At 43.4% G+C, this 17,096-nt stretch overlaps 1 protein-coding gene across 5 annotated transcripts in view; it reads left to right on the plus strand.

Annotated features, from left to right (window-relative positions):
* Nucleotides 1-17,096, plus strand: part of MYO1B (myosin IB) — a 175,220-nt gene that overhangs the window by 24,909 nt on the left and 133,215 nt on the right. For all 5 annotated transcript variants that reach the window (XM_045806360.2, XM_045806365.2, XM_045806363.2 and 2 more), the window contains exon 2: nucleotides 7,109-7,252. In XM_045806360.2, the coding sequence (XP_045662316.1) occupies nucleotides 7,118-7,252 (135 nt within the window). In that variant the 5' untranslated portion in view covers nucleotides 7,109-7,117. The remainder of the gene's footprint in view (nucleotides 1-7,108; nucleotides 7,253-17,096) is intronic.

Genomic DNA, 17,096 nt, shown 5'->3' on the forward strand with positions numbered 1-17,096 from the left:
AAGTGGTGGTTGAGCTGAATTGCATGGAAATTTAGTCTAACTGCTCTCCGAGAGGAGATGTGTGCTATTTTAAAAGATCGAGGAAGGAAATTCCAGTTTTTCTTAGTCATTTAAGCTCATTGTATTAGGCGCTGAACCACGTCCTATAGACTTGGCCCCTCTTTTGCCTTTGTCTTGCCACCAGGATTTGCTGAGATTTATTTTGTTCATGAAATCTTGCCACATTGGCCCAGTTTGGTTCCTTAAATGTGCTTCTCATGTTATTCTTAAAAGCTTTAGTGATCTCTTTGGGAGTCAAATGGCTCAATTCTGTTTCCTGTCCTTTGTGGGTAATATTATGTTTTCAGAGGACTGGATCAAAGTGGCTGGAGGCTGCAGTCATTTTTTTGCCTTCTGCTCAGACCAACCATGGCAGCTGCAAGAACGTGCATTATTGAACGATTCAGTTGTCAGTCGTACATTTGCGAACTTGTTTCCCCTTTGTGTTTCTCTGACTGCCTACCGTGTGCTAGGGCAGCGCACTGTGCCCTTGGGGAAATGCGGGTGCATATGCTGTGACTCCTGACGCCAAAGAGCTGATTCTCCAGAAAAGGGGCTATCATGCATACAGGACCCCTCTGCAAGGAGGTCAAGAGTGGAACCAGGGTCAGCTTGGGACCATTGTTACTATGCTAAGAAGACTCCCCGAAGGTGCTGCCTCTGAGCTATACTGCTAATGACCTTACAATAGATGTGTTTTCCACGTCCTCATTTCCAGCTGCCAAAGCAATAGAGCTCTGCTCTCAGTAAGTTTTCCGGCCAAGTGGTTTTTATGGCTTTGCTTTAAAAGTTCCCTCAACTTTAAAATTATGCTAATGACTTGATATTAATCCTTGTTAATCACCGCACCCTCAGCTGTGATCTGTGAATGTCCTTTCCAATTTTACAGTAAAACTGTTTCAACTTAAAATATATACGTTTGTTCTCATCTGTGTTAGCCTAAGAATTTTGAATAACACGGGAGACCACTGGATGCTTTAGTTTAGCTTTTCCTTCATCTTTTCTCAGTTGTTATTCACTTGTTAGTCAATTAATTAATTATTAACTTGGAATAGCTTTTCACTGTTGCTGTTCGATATGGAATGGAATGACCATGCATTTCTCAGGGATGCGCCGTCTGGTCTGGCTGTGTCTGTGTGCAGGGTTCTTGGCTTGGAGATGCTGGTCCTGACTCCGAGCACAGATGACATTAACATTGTAGGTGGCTTGTAATTTAAGGTTAAGTATTAGGCTTCAGGTAGGCATTTTAAGATGCTTTCGAATGTTTATGCTGCATTTTCTTTTGGATTTTGAGGACTTTTGAAATGATGCTCTCAGTATTTTAAGTGGTATTTTTACACTGAGAAGATTCTAGTAAATGAATTGGTACACATTGAAATATAGGTAGTAACTTTGGAAATTTATGAGATGAGAGTTGGTCAGGGAAAGAAGAGTTACAATCATATATTTTGTTTTTCTTGGATGGACAAGCAGGTGGAAAGCTGGGGCGGCCGTGGAGTCATCCCTGCAGCAGCAGGTGGGCTGGTGGCTGGGCTAGATCAGCACCTTAGATAAAGAGACCCTTCCTTCCTGCAGGCTCCTCCGTGCTTCCTCCAGAGGCCACTCCTGTGATAGTACTTTGTAGATTGCTTTCACCAGTACGAGAAAAAGGTTAGGTTTTACATAATAATGAAGCTGTAACAGTGGTATAATCCTGTATGTTGGGCCCTGTCGGTAGCGTTCCTGTCAGTTAGGGATCCTGACTGTGTGCAATGCAGGAAGGATGTAGAGACTCACAAAATTGCCGAGAGGTTGGAAGACCAGGAAGGATACGGGCTTGGAAGATAGCCAGGAACTAAAGAAAGGCTGGAGGCCTGGGCAGCAGGATCCGTAGCAGAAGCCTTGGCGCCGGGACCTCCTGGGCTTCATGCTGTGGCTGTTGTTACAGTGAGTGATGAGTATTCCCGCAGCCGTCACCCCCAGCTTTCACCATCACCCAGGACTCCCGATCCCAGGACCATGTGATTGGCTCTCCTTGGGGTGGAGACGGCACATCTGCCTCCTCTGAATTCTGCAGTGGGAACTGGGTACTACTTCTCAGTAGATTACTTGTCATCATAAGGTAACTGGGGACTCCCTAAAAGGGAGATTAGGTACCAATAGGAGTAGGACTGTGTACTGGATAATGTCCCTTTAAAAAGAAAGACAAATGTCGGCAATGGCTGTCCCCTTTGGCTGCCCAACATTCATATACACCTTTCTCACCGTACTTACGCTTATGAAAAGAATATGCTTTGGCAGGGGCTGCCATGCATAGTGGTTTGTTGTTGTGGTTCTTAGGAGTTGGAGGTCTTGGGATTGACTCTCTTAAGGATCAAGTCGTTGTTAAGTCCTGTCAGCCACACTTCTTTGGCAGCATAGATCCCTTAAAAGTGTTTTGGTATTCTAGATTTCTTTGCTTCCATGGACTAATAACCACAATCAGAGATACTGCCACCTCCCAGGGTTTGAACCTACAACTTGGTCTGAGAACTTGTCTCCTGGTGGTGGGATCTAGCTGTGGATGGTCTGCAGAATGTCTTAGCTCTTGGTTCGTAGAATGCCCCTGGAAGAGTAAGAAGTGGACGAAGCAGTAGAGTGGGTGATGCCCCTCGTGTGCTACATCTTCATGGTGGAGTGCTATCCCTGCCTCACGCCATGGAGACCGAACAGGTGGCGCTTAGGACAGGTCACATTTCCTCCGCGTTTCCCACCTCCAGCTGGAGTGACTCCATTTAGCAGCCCACTCTATTCTCTGCTCTGGCTTTCAGACAGGCCAGTTTCACAGCAAGCCTGTCTTTTTCTTGTAGATCCTTAAGTAGCCAACACATACTCCAGCGTCCGAATTTTTTTTAAATTCTGTCAAGTTGGAGGCACAAGGTCCAAGGCATAAGGCACGACAAGCCACGGTTTTATTTTTTTTAATTTTTAATTTTCTTAAAGATTTTATTTATTTATTTGACACAGAGGGAGACAGAGAGCACAAGCAGGGGGAGCAATAGAGGGAGAGAGAGAAGCAGGTTCCCCGGTCAGCTGGGAGCCCGATGTGGGGCTCGATCCCAGGACCTTGAGATCATGACCTGAGCTGAAGGCAGACGTTTAACTGACTGAGCCACCCAGGCGCCCCAAACCACGGTTTTATTTATTTATTTTTTTTATTTTTATTTTTTTTAAAGATTTTATTTATTTATTTAACAGAGACAGAGACAGCCAGTGAGAGAGGGAACACAAGCAGGGGAGTGGGAGAGGAAGAAGCAGGCTCATAGCAGAGGAGCCTGATGCGGGGCTCGAACCCAGAACGCCGGGATCACGCCCTGAGCCGAAGGCAGACGCTTAACCGCTGTGCCACCCAGGCGCCCCCCAAACCACGGTTTTAATCAGTTGTTCGCTATCACATGTCAAAGGTGATCATCTTGCCAGTCCAAGATAGTAGGTCCTCACGCTCCCCCCGCTTCCCGCTCCACCTTGTGGCCTTGGCTAAGCCAGTCCATGGTCCTCTGTGTGTTACTTCTAACACTCCACTTCCTTGTACCAGCTTCTTCTATTAGGGAAGATGTTTTCTGTTGCAAATAATAGAAAATTCAACTCAAACAGTTTAAACAATAAGGGGGAATTAATTGGCCTCTGTGTGCGTAGACTTAGGAGCTATGGAGCAGGTGTCAATTGCAATTTGATCTAGAGGTCTGTGATGTCATTAGGGCTCCTGCACTAATTCTCAGTTATTTTTTTTTACCCTGCTTTCCTCCATGTGTTGCCATCCTCCTCAGATTAACCCTCTCCCCAACCCCCTCCACGAAAGCAGAGGTGACATGGCCATGGCGGTTTCATGTATCACATCTGTAAATCCTGCCATCCAGAGTGGAGAGAGCCTTTGTCCTAATATACCAAGCCAAAGCCTGAGGCTGGCTGGTATGACCAGCCCTGAATCGATTACAGTGGCCGGAATATGGTAATGTGTTGATTGCCTCAGTCTAGATTATGCGCTGTATTCCTGGCACATGGGATAAAATTGACTTCCTTAGAACAACATGGGGTTCTGTGGAGGTCTTGGGAAGGTTGAAGATAGACATATATGTTTCAAATATATGCTTTACGTACGTGCTCATTGGATTCTCCCATTTGACTTCCTCTGATAGTTTATGGAAATATTGAGTCAGTGATTCTGAGCCAAACCAAGGATGGATCCAGTAGTCACAGTAAGGGGAATTGGTCCATTTGTAGGATGCGAGGGAAGTGCCTCTATGCTGTTTTTCTCTGTGTCCATTTTTACCCTGAGAATGAAGGGGGGGTGTGTGGGTGTCAATGTTTCCTCCCCCAAAGTACTTGGATGCTAAAAAAGACAAAACAAAACAAATCCGAAATGGAACAAAACTATGCTTGGATAACTGAATGCTGGTATCACCTTCTCAGCGGATTTACTTTATTGGTGTGTTTTGGTTTGCAAAGGTTTTGTTTTCAGAATTTTTCACTTATACCAATTCCCTGTAGCTCAGCATTTGTTTTGTCCTCTCCCCCACTTTGGATTATGAAGTTGGGATAGAAGTGTAAAAATTAGAACCCATACAAACCTGCTTGAAACTTGTATTTGAAAAGATGGTAAAGCAGGTTTAATTACAGAGAAAGATTGCTTAATTATTGTTACCTGCAGTGAGGTCCTTGTCTTTCCGCTGCAGTTTCCATAAATAGACTTCAGATCCAGCCCCCGGGGCAGAGTTCCCTTTCAGCCTCTTTGCTTAATTTAAATTGCTGGTTTGAGGTGGTTATTTTTGAAACCCTTCTCAGGTTGACTTCCCCCTTAATCCCTAAACCTTCTTCCCTCATCTGCCAAATTATATGTAATGCATCGCAGATAGAGTGCTTTTGGCATCTCATGAGTCTGAGAACTTGAAATTTGATTTCAGTGTTAATTTATTGCGACAAAGGTTGGGCACTCATGTTCCTATTCCCGTGCACGTCTTTCCATGGACTTGGCATGAGACCAGCTGCTCTCCTGGGCGTCTGCTTCTCCAGAGAGCAGCAGGTGCCCCCTCTCCTGCCCGTTTTGTTTTAAAACAGAGCCTGTCCTCGTTCAAAATGCACGAAACCGTTCTGTTGTTGGGTTTTAGTGATACCTAGGTCCATTTATTCTGGGTGTAGTTGGCGTGAAATAAAAAAGTATATATTAATGAAAAAGTTAACTCCATTTTTCTCCTTTTGAATATTAAATACTTCCTTAGTGGGTTATTTTTGTTTATGAGAGACCTTTCCTTTCTGCTTCTTTTGGTCTCTCTTTTCTGGCTTTTTCAGTGTACACTTAAAATTTTTTTTCTAATAGGGTCAGCAATAAAGGGTGTGTTTGTGGATTCATATAAATCACAGTAATTAATAATAAAGAGTTATATAATTCTCACCCCATCACAGTTCTCTTGCAAATAGCCCAAGTAAATATAGTTTCTGTTGCCTGTAGGAGACCTACTAGATATTCTAGGCTAGAATAGGAAGACATTTATTTAAATTGCTATCCTAAGCAAGCAGACCAACCTTTGTGTAAGGTGTAATATGCATGGGTGACTCCTTAATGAGAAGAAGTAAATGTACTTCCCCCTCAGTATTAGGGGCATGAATATATCTGAGTATTTATTAGTATCCTGAAGTATTGTTTAGTATTAGTCTGCTGAAAGTATACACAATTGTCTTCTGTGTCAGAAGCATTTAGAGGGAATGTCTCAGATGAATGTGATCGTACATCCTGGTAATGTTAGAAAAAGTGACATAAAACACTCTAATTTCCTATGTTTGTATATTTGAAAGGAGTTTAGGACTCTTGACGGCGATCAGATTTGAGGGCATGGGGATTTAACATTCTGCTTTTGGGTGGCACCATTCACATTAGTGGGGAGGGGAGAATGCTGCCTTTGTAGTGTGTCTGTTTCCCCTTGGTAGGCTCGCAGACCGGGCTGGAGGGAAACTAGTATTTCTGGTCTATTCATTGCATGTTCGTTTGATTTTGGTGTTGTAGTGGTGGGTCTGTTGGGGTGAGAATGAAGAACGTTGAGGTCAGTCTTGGCAGGTTATATAGGCAACCTCTGATTTACAACAGGGTTGTGTTCCTTTATGAGTCAGTGTTGACGCCTGCAATGAGGTTTCCCCCCAGAGGTGCCAAGTTAGAAGTAGTGATTGAGTTCTCTAACACAAAATGTAACGCACTCTTAAGAAATCATAAGCAAAATTTCTTATCTCTCTGAGCTTCCTTATCTTAACATGGGGATAATGATACCAGTAGCTACCTCATAGAGTTTTTGTGAAGATGAAATGAATGAAGGCATATAAAGTCCTGGATACAGCATCTGATAGGTAGCAAGTACTCAAATGTTAGTATCATCTTAAAAACCACTGATTCCTGGGAAAATACTTTCTGATTTCATCACAGAGTACTGAGAGATACCATCTTGAGGGAAGCAGGTTCTTACAAGTTGAAGTCTGACATTGGTATGCAAGGGCTGGTCGAAAGGGGTGCGGTGGGTCCTCTTGCTAGAGTTTTGCAACCTCTGGCTGGGAGAGGGGATGGTCTAAAGAGGTGCAGACGTCCACTTACAAAATAAAAAAGGTACAGGGATGAAAAATACAGCATAGGGACTATAGTCAATAATACTGTAATAACTTTATAATAATACTGTAAGAACACTTTCTGTGGTGAGCATTCTGTAACGTACATCCATGTTGCATCACTATGTTGTACACCCGAAACTAATATAATATTGTATGTCAGCTATACTTGAGGTGAAAGAAAACGGAGACCCTAGTTTCCTAGTGGCTTCTTCTGTAGACAGATGTAGCCTGGAATGGTGCACTGGGAGGGAGGGTCGAGCGTATGGGGCTTCCAGCGGCCTGGCAGCCACTGCAGCCAGCCCCGGGCCTCCTGACGTGGGTTGGAGGGGAGGTTACGGTGTTCGAGAGGCAGATGAGCGCCATTTGAAACTACCGGTGTTTCATTTCTCTAGTGGTGCTGAGAACGCATCTGAAATAATTTTGCCCATTAAAATTTTTCCTTTCCCCCCCATCTTTCCCACAGGAAGAGACAATGGCCAAAATGGAGGTGAAAACGTCACTTCTGGACAATATGATTGGGGTTGGAGATATGGTTCTTTTAGAGCCTCTCTCTGAGGAGACCTTCATCAACAACCTCAAGAAACGCTTTGACCATAATGAGATATACGTGAGTACACACCGGACGTCATCTGTGGGGTTTAGACTTTGTGTTTTGTGGCCGAGAGCTGGCTTCTCTTTTCTAGACTCTTCTTTCTCTTCGCGTAGTAGAGTTCAGAGGTATTTGTTTAAACTCTCAGAAAGAGTTTTGTGTTTGCTCATTCGGCACGTGAGTAATATCGGTCAGAGTCAAGTTTCCATGTGGTGTTTATGGAGTGCCGACTGTGCAGAGTATCGTTGGAGGTGTTGGAGGCCTTGTAAAGCCGTCGGGTACTGAGTTCCTGTCCTCTGAGGACGAGATAACAGGAGGAGTTGTAAAATCCATAGGCATCTTCTTGGATGCCTTCAGAACATTAGCATTCCAGCCTCTGAGAAGCTACCCATTAAAATGCAAGGCAGTGAACTGTCAAAAAAGACATGAACCTGGTTGGCGTTTGTCGTTAGCAGAGAGACAGAAGCAGACGATCAGAGAAGGATCTATGTTTGCTCCCTGGAGGTTTGGGAATAGTCCTGTTCTGCTACACGGGAGGATAGTGTCATGTACAAAAATGAAAACACGTGAAGATATACAATAATAGAAGGAGAAGGTTTGTGTTGTAAAAATTCTTTGTTAAAGGATGTCATATTGTTAGTTTACCTGTCAAGTTCCTTACATATATTTAAAACGTGCAGCTTTCTTAGGGATTCGCATTAAGCCCAGAAGTCTGCGTGTCTTCAGGTAGAGCTGTGTTGTCAACTCAGCCAAGAAGACGGGGCGCTGCTGCCCTGTCCCAGCAGCTGAGAAGGAAACAGGGTGCATTGGATGAAAGTGGTTTTACCTGATTCTGCCTCGCTCCTGAGTTCTTTTCCCACCTTTTTATAGTGTATCTGTATTTGGAGATGAATTGGGACATGCTTCATATTTTTCTCTCTGTCAATGTGGGAACAGTAAGAAGAAATATAAATAAATAGAGCGTTTGTAACCGATATGAGTATGATCAATTATTACTTTTGTGGAACAAATATATTTTAAAAAGTGCTATGCAAAGCTCTATTATTTTATGCCACATACAGTTTTCCTTTCCAGTTAGCCAATTATATTTTAGGGATGACTTCAGATAATTAATTTCTTTTTATTGGGTGGGGGAGGGGCAGAGGGAGACAAAATCTTAAGCAGGCTGCTCACACAACGCGGAGCCCGACGAGGACTCAGTCTCACGACCCTGAGATCATGACTTGAGCCAAAATCAAGAGTTGGACACTTAACAGCCTGAGCCACCCAGGCGTCCCATGATAATTCCATTTCCTAAGGAAACAGTAGTCATCATCTGGGACTGGAACTTTTTATCTTTTTGATTTGTGTTGCTGGAAGTAGGGGAGGTTGACAGTTACTTGAGATATGTGGATAGTGCTTTTGGAATATTGGTGGGATAACCAGATCCTAAGTTCAGAGATGTAGTTATGTAAAATGTTGATTGAAATAGAAAAGGTATAAAACGCTTTTGCAGGGCAGGGAGGAGGTGCCGTCTGGTTGGCAGCCGGGCTGGTGTCACCTTCCCGCAGAGTGGAGCGGCTCGGCTTTCAGGTGGGAAACCTGTGCGGCTCTGCGGCTTTCACTGAAAGTGTGGTCTGATATCCAGTAAAAGACAGACTTTTAAACATTGGTCTTTGAGATGGAGATAGGAAGAATCAATTCTATCGTAAGTAAAGCTGATCATTTTTCTTTTTGGCTCGAGGAAACGCAGATCGCTTTTAGCGGGATTGAAACGGGATGGAGAGCAGCACATTACATGCATTCACATACCTGATTTCTTGTGCCCAGTAAAATGAAACAGTCCCCTTTTTAACAAAACGCCAAATGTTAATGTTCATGGGTCTTCAGCAGACGAAATGTCTGGGTTTCAGCCCCACCTCATTTTATTTTCTAACCGTTTGAGGAATGCCCTTTCTGGTATAACAAAAACAAAAGCAGAAAATGACTTTCTGCTTCCAGATATTCATATCGATTAATGTTTTCCAAGGTATGTGAGGGCTGTCATTTCCATGAGATGTGTGCCTTCATTTTATAATTAAACATACACCATATTGGAAGGTTAGGCATTCTCTATTTTAAGCAAAAAAAAAAGGTTATAGAGCAATGTGTATAGTATGATCCTTTTTTTTAAACGGGTTTATGGATGTGCATGTGTGTCTGTATACTTGTATGCACGCAGAGAAAGGCACGCTAACGTCAGGCCCCACAGCAGGGTGGGATGAGATATGGGGGACAGGGAAGGGTTACCCTTTTAGATCTCTGTATTATAGAACTTATTAGGTCAAGCATGTATTGTTTTTGATAATTAAAAAAAAATACTATACACTAAATTTGATCACCACACCTCTGCAACCCCATATGTCATATATACCACCCTTGAGAAATCTGTTTCTGGCTCTTATTTTGATACTATTCCTGCTTTGCTTTTGTTCATAGGTCGCTGCAGAATTGTTTAGCCTGATGCCAGAGGCCAAGTTAATAGGACATGTAATATTTTACTGTCTTGTACTTCACCTTGTTTTAAAATTGTTGCCCGGACAATGAAAACGCAGCTTTTTTTTAAAAAAAAAATTTCTTTTGGGGCGCCTGGGTGGCACAGCGGTTAAGCATCTGCCTTCGGCTCAGGGCGTGATCCCGGTGTTATGGGATCGAGCCCCACGTCAGGCTCCTCCGCTATGAGCCTGCTTCTTCCTCTCCCACTCCCCCTGCTTGTGTTCCCTCTCTCGCTGGCTGTCTCTGTCTCTGTTGAATAAATAAATAAAATCTTTAAAAAAAAAAAATCTCTTTTGTAGGCTCATAGTTTTATACTGTAAAAGTGGGTGATGGTCCATGACGATCCATCATATGAACAAACTGAATAGTCATTTGTATGTTTAGAAGCCATGGTTGATAAGGGGGCCAACAAATGGAAGGACCTTGGCCCAGACTCTTGAACTCCGGCTATCCCTACAGACTTAGCAGCCTCCTTTGTGAACCAGCTCAAGATCAGGGGATCCTCTTTTTCCATCCTGCCGTCTGTCCACTCATCCCGCACCCCCAGTATCTGGAGATAAGAAGTAGTCCCTGACTTCACAGAGGTCTCACAAGGGACTGGTTGACCTCTAGATATAAGTTATCAATTCTTTAGAGCATTCATAACTGTTAGTGATTTTCTGACTTCAGCCAGCTGACTTTGGAAGTAGAATCCCTTGTGATCCTGTCATAATAAACCAGAAGCAGCTCTGGGTAGACCAGTTGATTCACACACACATTCCTGAATCACTGACTGTGGTCTGGTGACCAGAATGAACTGGGTGGCTTAAGAAAATGATGTCCACCTCTAAGATTGGGGTAGGGTCAACTTTTTCCAGAGTAGATGGCCTGTATGCAAGTAGGTGAATACCCAACCAGATATATTGATTAACATATTAAGAGGAGGAGAGAAAGAAAGGGGATTAATGCTGACGTGGTCACTGCTATAAACCTATCATGTGTTTGGTAGGGAGTTACTTTATGGATGTTGGTACCAAAAGGATATGCCCCATGGGAAGCATTTATCATTTGAGTTGTAGGCTTTAGGTGCACTCATGCTTCTTAGACTTTCTACTGAAGAACTCCTGATAGCAGAGAAGAGTAAATAGGTGCCGCAAGGACTCTGGGAATATAGTTGAAGTCCATCCACTTAAGAGAAATTTTGTTGAGATATTTGCTTCCAAAGTAATTCAGTTTTATTCCATTCTGTAATGCATATGGGTTTGTTTTTGTCTAATATGCTCCTTGCAGCCCTTTGAATAATATGCATTTTTGGTGCTGACAAGTACATTTAGTTTGTTTTCTGTCTGAATTTTTAACGTTGCACATCATTCAGATATAGAGGGCTGAATTAGTCCAATTTTAGCATTTTAAGTTAAACCAATTGTAACTGTGAGCAACTGCTTTGAAAGTTGAGTAAAAGTGTCTTAATTTTTAGAAGCTAGTACTAGAATGGGGATCCCTGTAAAGACGGGGTCAGATACTTTTATGAAAGCTCCTCCAGTGCACACTCCAGCAACATCCATTCTTTGCTTTGAGGTGGATTCATGCACCGAAGCCTTGAGTTGGTTCCTCATCCTGTTTGTGGCCAGGGAGAGTCCCTAAATCTGGGACAGTTCCAGACATTGATGCGATCTTTGCAGTAAGAGCCGTTCGGTTGGACACGGAGGAGGATCAGGTGAGCGTAGAGAGAGGGAGTGTTGGCCCAGTGGGGTAACAGGCAGGGTCAGAGACTCTGTTTGCTTTTATTCCTCCTTCCTGGCAGAGCGCCGTTCCGGCTGGGACAAGTTGCAGGATGTGCCTTTCGGTCTAACAGTCTGGGGTCAGTGTTGGGAAATGCTGGTTGTGACCTCACCGAGCACTGCTCTTCTGTATTCTTTCTGCCTTGGTCAGACCTTCTTCCGGCCTCCCCACCCCCGGCCAGACGGAATGGGGGCAGGATTTCATGTGGACTTGTCATGTAGGAGACCCACCCAGACGCAATTCTGTTTTTAGGGTGGCTGGTCAGGACTGTGGTTCTGTTCAGGAACAGGAAAGCTGCAATTTAGGCGAGAACAAGGTCCAGGGCAAATTTGGAAACTAAAGCACCAAGGTGTCTGTTCTCTGACAAGAAGTATTTTCGGTGCTGACAAGTCGATTTAGTTTGTTTTCTATCTGAATTGTTGGGTTGGGGATCATCCAGATATAGAGGGCTGAATTAGTCCAATTTTAGGGTCTCAAGTTAAACTAATTGTAGATGCAAAAGTGACTGCTTTGAAAGTCTAGTAAAAATTGCCTTAATTTTTAGAAGTTAGTACTAGAATTAGGATTCCCATAAGGATGAAATCAGATGCTTTTATCAAAGTTACACAACTAAAAGTGCACAATCTGTTCAGTTTAAAATAGTGCAAAGTAAATGACTAATACTAGCTAACATTTATATACCCTTCGGTAGTTTCAAAGACACTTTCCATTTATATAACTTATGGGTATGGATGTATTCCTGGGAATTTGGCATTAATGACATGTTAGTTTTCTATTGCTGCATAAACTTCGCAACTTGTATAACATACATTTCTTACCTCATTATTTCTGTGGGTCAGGTATTTGGGTGTGGCTGACCCGGGTCCTCTGCTCAGGGTTTTACCAGGCTGTCATTGGGGTGTCGGCCAGGTCTACAGGCTCACAGGAGGCTTGGTCCTTTAACAAGCTCATGGGGAGTTTGGCCGAGAGCGGGACTGGTGTTCAGACATCCATTTTAATGTCATTCCTGCTACCCGGACATTCTCTGATCTTTTTTTCTTTTCAAAATTTGCTTTAAAAAAGTCTTTTCTTTTTTTTAAATTACAATTATGCTTTTGGAAAATGCTTTTGGAAAAAATAATTCGGATGGTACAGGCACACATAACATAAAAATGTGATTTTTCTCAGCCCAGTACCCAGTCTCATTTCTAGAAATAATAGTAGTTAAGAGAGTGTTGGGTCATTTTCCCACCTGTTAGCTTGATGAACAATTCAAATTTTTTTCTAGAGTTGGAAGTAGGAAGAGGATGCTCTTTACCTAGAGAACCCAGCCCCATAAATGTTTGAGTGAAAAAGGAACCATTTTTACCATCTCTGCCCATCCCACCAAGACCAAGTGGGGAAAGGAGGAGGGATTCCCTGACCTGGCAACTGTCAAGTCACGTAGACTTGATAGCGTACGGGTGGTTCACCATGAGTGGACTCTGCCTCCTGGGCTCACTGAAAAGGTGGACCTTTCAGGAGACGTGAAGAACACATGGCGTGTGTTTCCCAGAGTGTAGCTTTGGTGTTTGGAACAGAGACAGCATTAGAAGGCTAGATAAAGCTGGTGAAAAAGAGCAATCACAAGGCTGGAGAGAATTGTTGTGTCTAATTTCTCTTGGAAAGTTTTATCGTATTTTTCCAAACAGTCATTTTTGGTGATAACTCCCCAGTTTCAACCTGTCTCAGCTCTTTTAAAACCTTTGGTGATTGGAAAATTTCTTCCTCTTAGAACTTGGAAAATGGGCATATCTTCATCTGTTATTTACCAGGCTTAGAGAGTGGTTTCATCATGCAGGCACTCTGCAGTACTTGAAATATTTGTATAATATTTATAATAGATTAATTTAAATGTTCTGGGCAAAGCCATATTTGAGGCTTGATTTGGAGGAAATGAAGGCCTGACCTCGGGCCTGCATCGGTGTTATGATTGGATGGCAGTATGGCGGATGCTAGAAGGAGAGACCAGAGCTCCAGTCCTGTCACTTACTGTCTGTGAGACCTAGGGCAAGTGCCTTAACTCCCGGGAGACTGTTCTATTATTGGTAAAATGATAAATAGTAACAGCTCACATTTATTAAGCCTTATGGGTACAGTGTGCTTTTCTAAGCACTTTACATATATTTGTTCATTTAATTTTTATTAAAGTTCTACACATTCTAGTTTTTAAAATTATCTTCATTTTACTATAAGGAAACTGAGGCTCAGAAAAGCTAAGTAACTTGTTTAAGGTCACATGGCAAGTAGGCGATACAGCTGGGCTTCACACCCAGGATGTCCGGCTCCAGAGTTCGTGCTTTTTTTTTTTTTTTAAGATTTTATTTATTTATTTGACAGAGATAGAGACAGCCAGCGAGAGAGGGAACACAAGCAGGGGAAGTGGGAGAGGAAGAAGCAGGCTCCTAGCAGAGAGCAGGGTGCCCAATGTGGGGCTCGATCCCAGGACTCTGGGATCACGCCCTGAGCCGAAGGCAGACGCTTAATGACTGAGCCATCCAGGCGCCCCGAGTTCATGCTTTTAATATTAGTCCTGTTGACTGTACATGGTTGCTCCGAGCATTCAGTGATACCACTAATGTCCAGGTATTTGCAGTCTGCAGTGTGCTATTCAAAATAATTAAGTGTACTGTTGAGGGCTGTATAGATCTGAAACAAGGCAGTCTCACTAATCCAGACTCACAACTGAGATGAGAAGTCAGCATTCCTGCCACATGTCGAGTCGGCATTCCACAGTGCAGTAGTGACATGAACGAGTGTGACGTGGAGTGTGCTCCGTTCTGAAGGCGTAGGCTCTCACTAGTCCGAGAAAAGCGATAGCAACTGTTGGGATGATGTTTCCCCCTCTGGAAGGTGGGAGAAGACCTTGGAAGGAGATTGTTTTTCATCATGTTCCCTGGGTGGCAGGAGATTGACAGCTGCATGTGGTCCTTCACCTTATGAGCACACAGTAGAGGAGGGGGGGCAGATCAGCACAAGGGGCATGTGGCCCAAGTCATGTGACCAACTTAGCACCCCCCCCCAACCTATGTACCTATTTCTGCTGTTACATCTACCCCACAGATCTATATTGATGGCAGTCCTAATTTCTAAAGAGTTTCTCAGACTCTATTTGGGAGGGCTGGAGGCTGAGATACAATGTGGCATGTTTGAAAAGGCACAAGCCTTTGGCCCATAGACCTACGGTTGAATCTTGGCCACTCACAACCACGGGGACCACTGTGAGTAATTGAGAGTCAGTTTTCTCATCCACACAGTAGGTGTCATGATGCTTATCTTGTTGAGTCGTGATGGAGATTAAGGGGCCTCAGCCTGGCACATAGTTAAGGTGTGGAGGACCTGGCAGGTGCCATGACCATCCGAAAACCTTGGAAACCCAGAATGACTTTTCTTCAAGGTTTCAGATGCTGAGATTTCCTTGTAATTACAGTCATTCTCTTTCTATCCTCCCTGACTCTCTCTTTCCCTCCCTGTCTCCCACTCTCTTCCTCTTTTCCCTACCCCCCTCCCTCTTTGATTGAACAGATTCACTTTTGTTGTATTACTACTTCCATTAGCCACAAATGCTGTTTTCAGCTAGTAGTATACCTGTAACACAGGACCACTCTGTACCTTAGCTGAGAGAGTTTTATTAGGTCTGGAGAACGATACATATTTGGAAAATACTTGTCTCATTATAGAGTTTATCTCAACAGAGATATTATAGTATTGTGTTACTCTGCTCTACAATAAAGGCTGCCTGAGGTGATATTTTTAGCCAGTATTTCGGCGTGGCATAGAACTCATATATAGTTCTTTAATTCATAGTCTGAAATGACTGGCAGCACAGGAACAGAGGATTATAATATGATGGTGGTTTATCTTGGACTAACAGTGACCATGCCTGACCAGCTTGCTGGCCTCCCTTGGCAGCCATGGTTTGGGTGACCCCTGGCCTATGTATGGGCTCTGGATCTAAGACCAGCGATTTATGGCACAGCAGAGAGAAAGAGATGAACAGGGCTTATTTCTCAAAAACTCAAACTTTGAATTGAGAAATACAGAAAAAATAAAATATCAATGAAAGCAGATGCTGGCAGTTGTGATGTGGTGAGGCCATGATGGGCCACGTTGCAAGCGGAAACTATGAGTAAGCATCTTTGAAGTAGACCAGCCATGGAACGGAGAGTGAGGAAACCAGTAGGTAGCAGGCCCAGAAGCAGCAGAAACATGAGCAGGGGATGAGCACATTGATGGTGGAACTGGACAGGAAGCCTTCACCAACTTCTGTTGCCTCAGCTTAATGCCGTCCTGCACCCATACTCACTCTAGGGTCCCAGCTTTTCTTGTAGCTTGCTGATAGGTTGCTCAGGGGCTCCTGGGTGTGTTCCTTAGTGCAGTCAAAGTCAGTATGTGAGGTAACTTGACAGCATCTCTGTGCTGAGTAGCTGAGAGTCTGCCCAAATCACACTTCTCTGTTCTAATGTCACAGACTTTGGTTTAGAGCTTTGGCATGATACTGTCTCTGCCACTAACGGTGAGATCTTGGGCAAGGCTTTTTTTTTTTTTTTAAGATTTTATCTATTTATTTGAGAGAGAGAGGGGCAGAGGGAAAGGGAGAAGCAGACTCCCTGCTGAGCAGGAAGCCTGACAAGGGACTAGATTCTAGGACCCTGAGATGATGACCTGAGCCAAAGGCAGACGCTTAACCAACTGAGCCACCCAGGCGTCCAGCCTTGGGCAAGTTTTTAAAACCTTTGAATGCCTTTGGTTTCTTCTGTGAAAATGGGCTATTATGAGTTATATATATATTTTGCATATGTATCATAAATATGTTCTTAGACTGGGTATGTGAGGTGCACACATGAATGACGTGATTTTGGATAGAAGACCGAGACAGTAGGCTACACTGGTTATTGACCTTACATTTGTAATTTTTTCCCTCAGGCAGTTTTTCACAATTTTGAATGTGTCTAAAAAAACCAACCAAAGTGTTTGCTAGACCAAACTGTGTTTTTAAAAAACCAAATAAGACAAAAGTCCTCTTCGAGGGAATCTGGGAAATCTTACAAATGGCTAATTAAAAACACTGTGGCACATAATGTCTTGATGTCTTGTGACCAGATTCTCAGGATCTGAGACCCAAGAAGAGGGTAAATTCCTCCTCACGAAGTGAATAGCATGTTGTTGTCTCTGAAGACTCCACCAGCTTGTCTTATGTAATTTTCTCGGGATCCTAGGCTTTTTGTGTTAGTTTCATTAAGACGGACCTCATGTGCTCATCTGGTAACTCTTCAAGTCCCTGTACACAAAGACCATTTTGTAAGACTTTGGCATTATAGGACTCCTTAATGAATTTCACTGAGATATTAGTGATGTCATAAGCTTTCAAGTCCTGACGTGGGTATTTACAATGGCCACAGATTCCAACAGAGCCGAACTCTGAGTTTCTGTGATCACAACAGGTAATATTTATGGGACACTTGCTGTCTGTTGGGTGCTGTGTTCCACAGTTTAACACAGAATCCCATTTAATCCTCCGAATTAGACAAAGGAGGAACCAGTGTCCTCCTCCTTGTCCAGATGAGGA

Source organism: Ursus americanus, chromosome 1 (assembly GCF_024610735.1).
Source record: "Ursus americanus isolate L20-20 chromosome 1, mUrsAme1.1.p, whole genome shotgun sequence".
Classification (NCBI taxonomy): Eukaryota; Metazoa; Chordata; class Mammalia; order Carnivora; family Ursidae; genus Ursus; species Ursus americanus.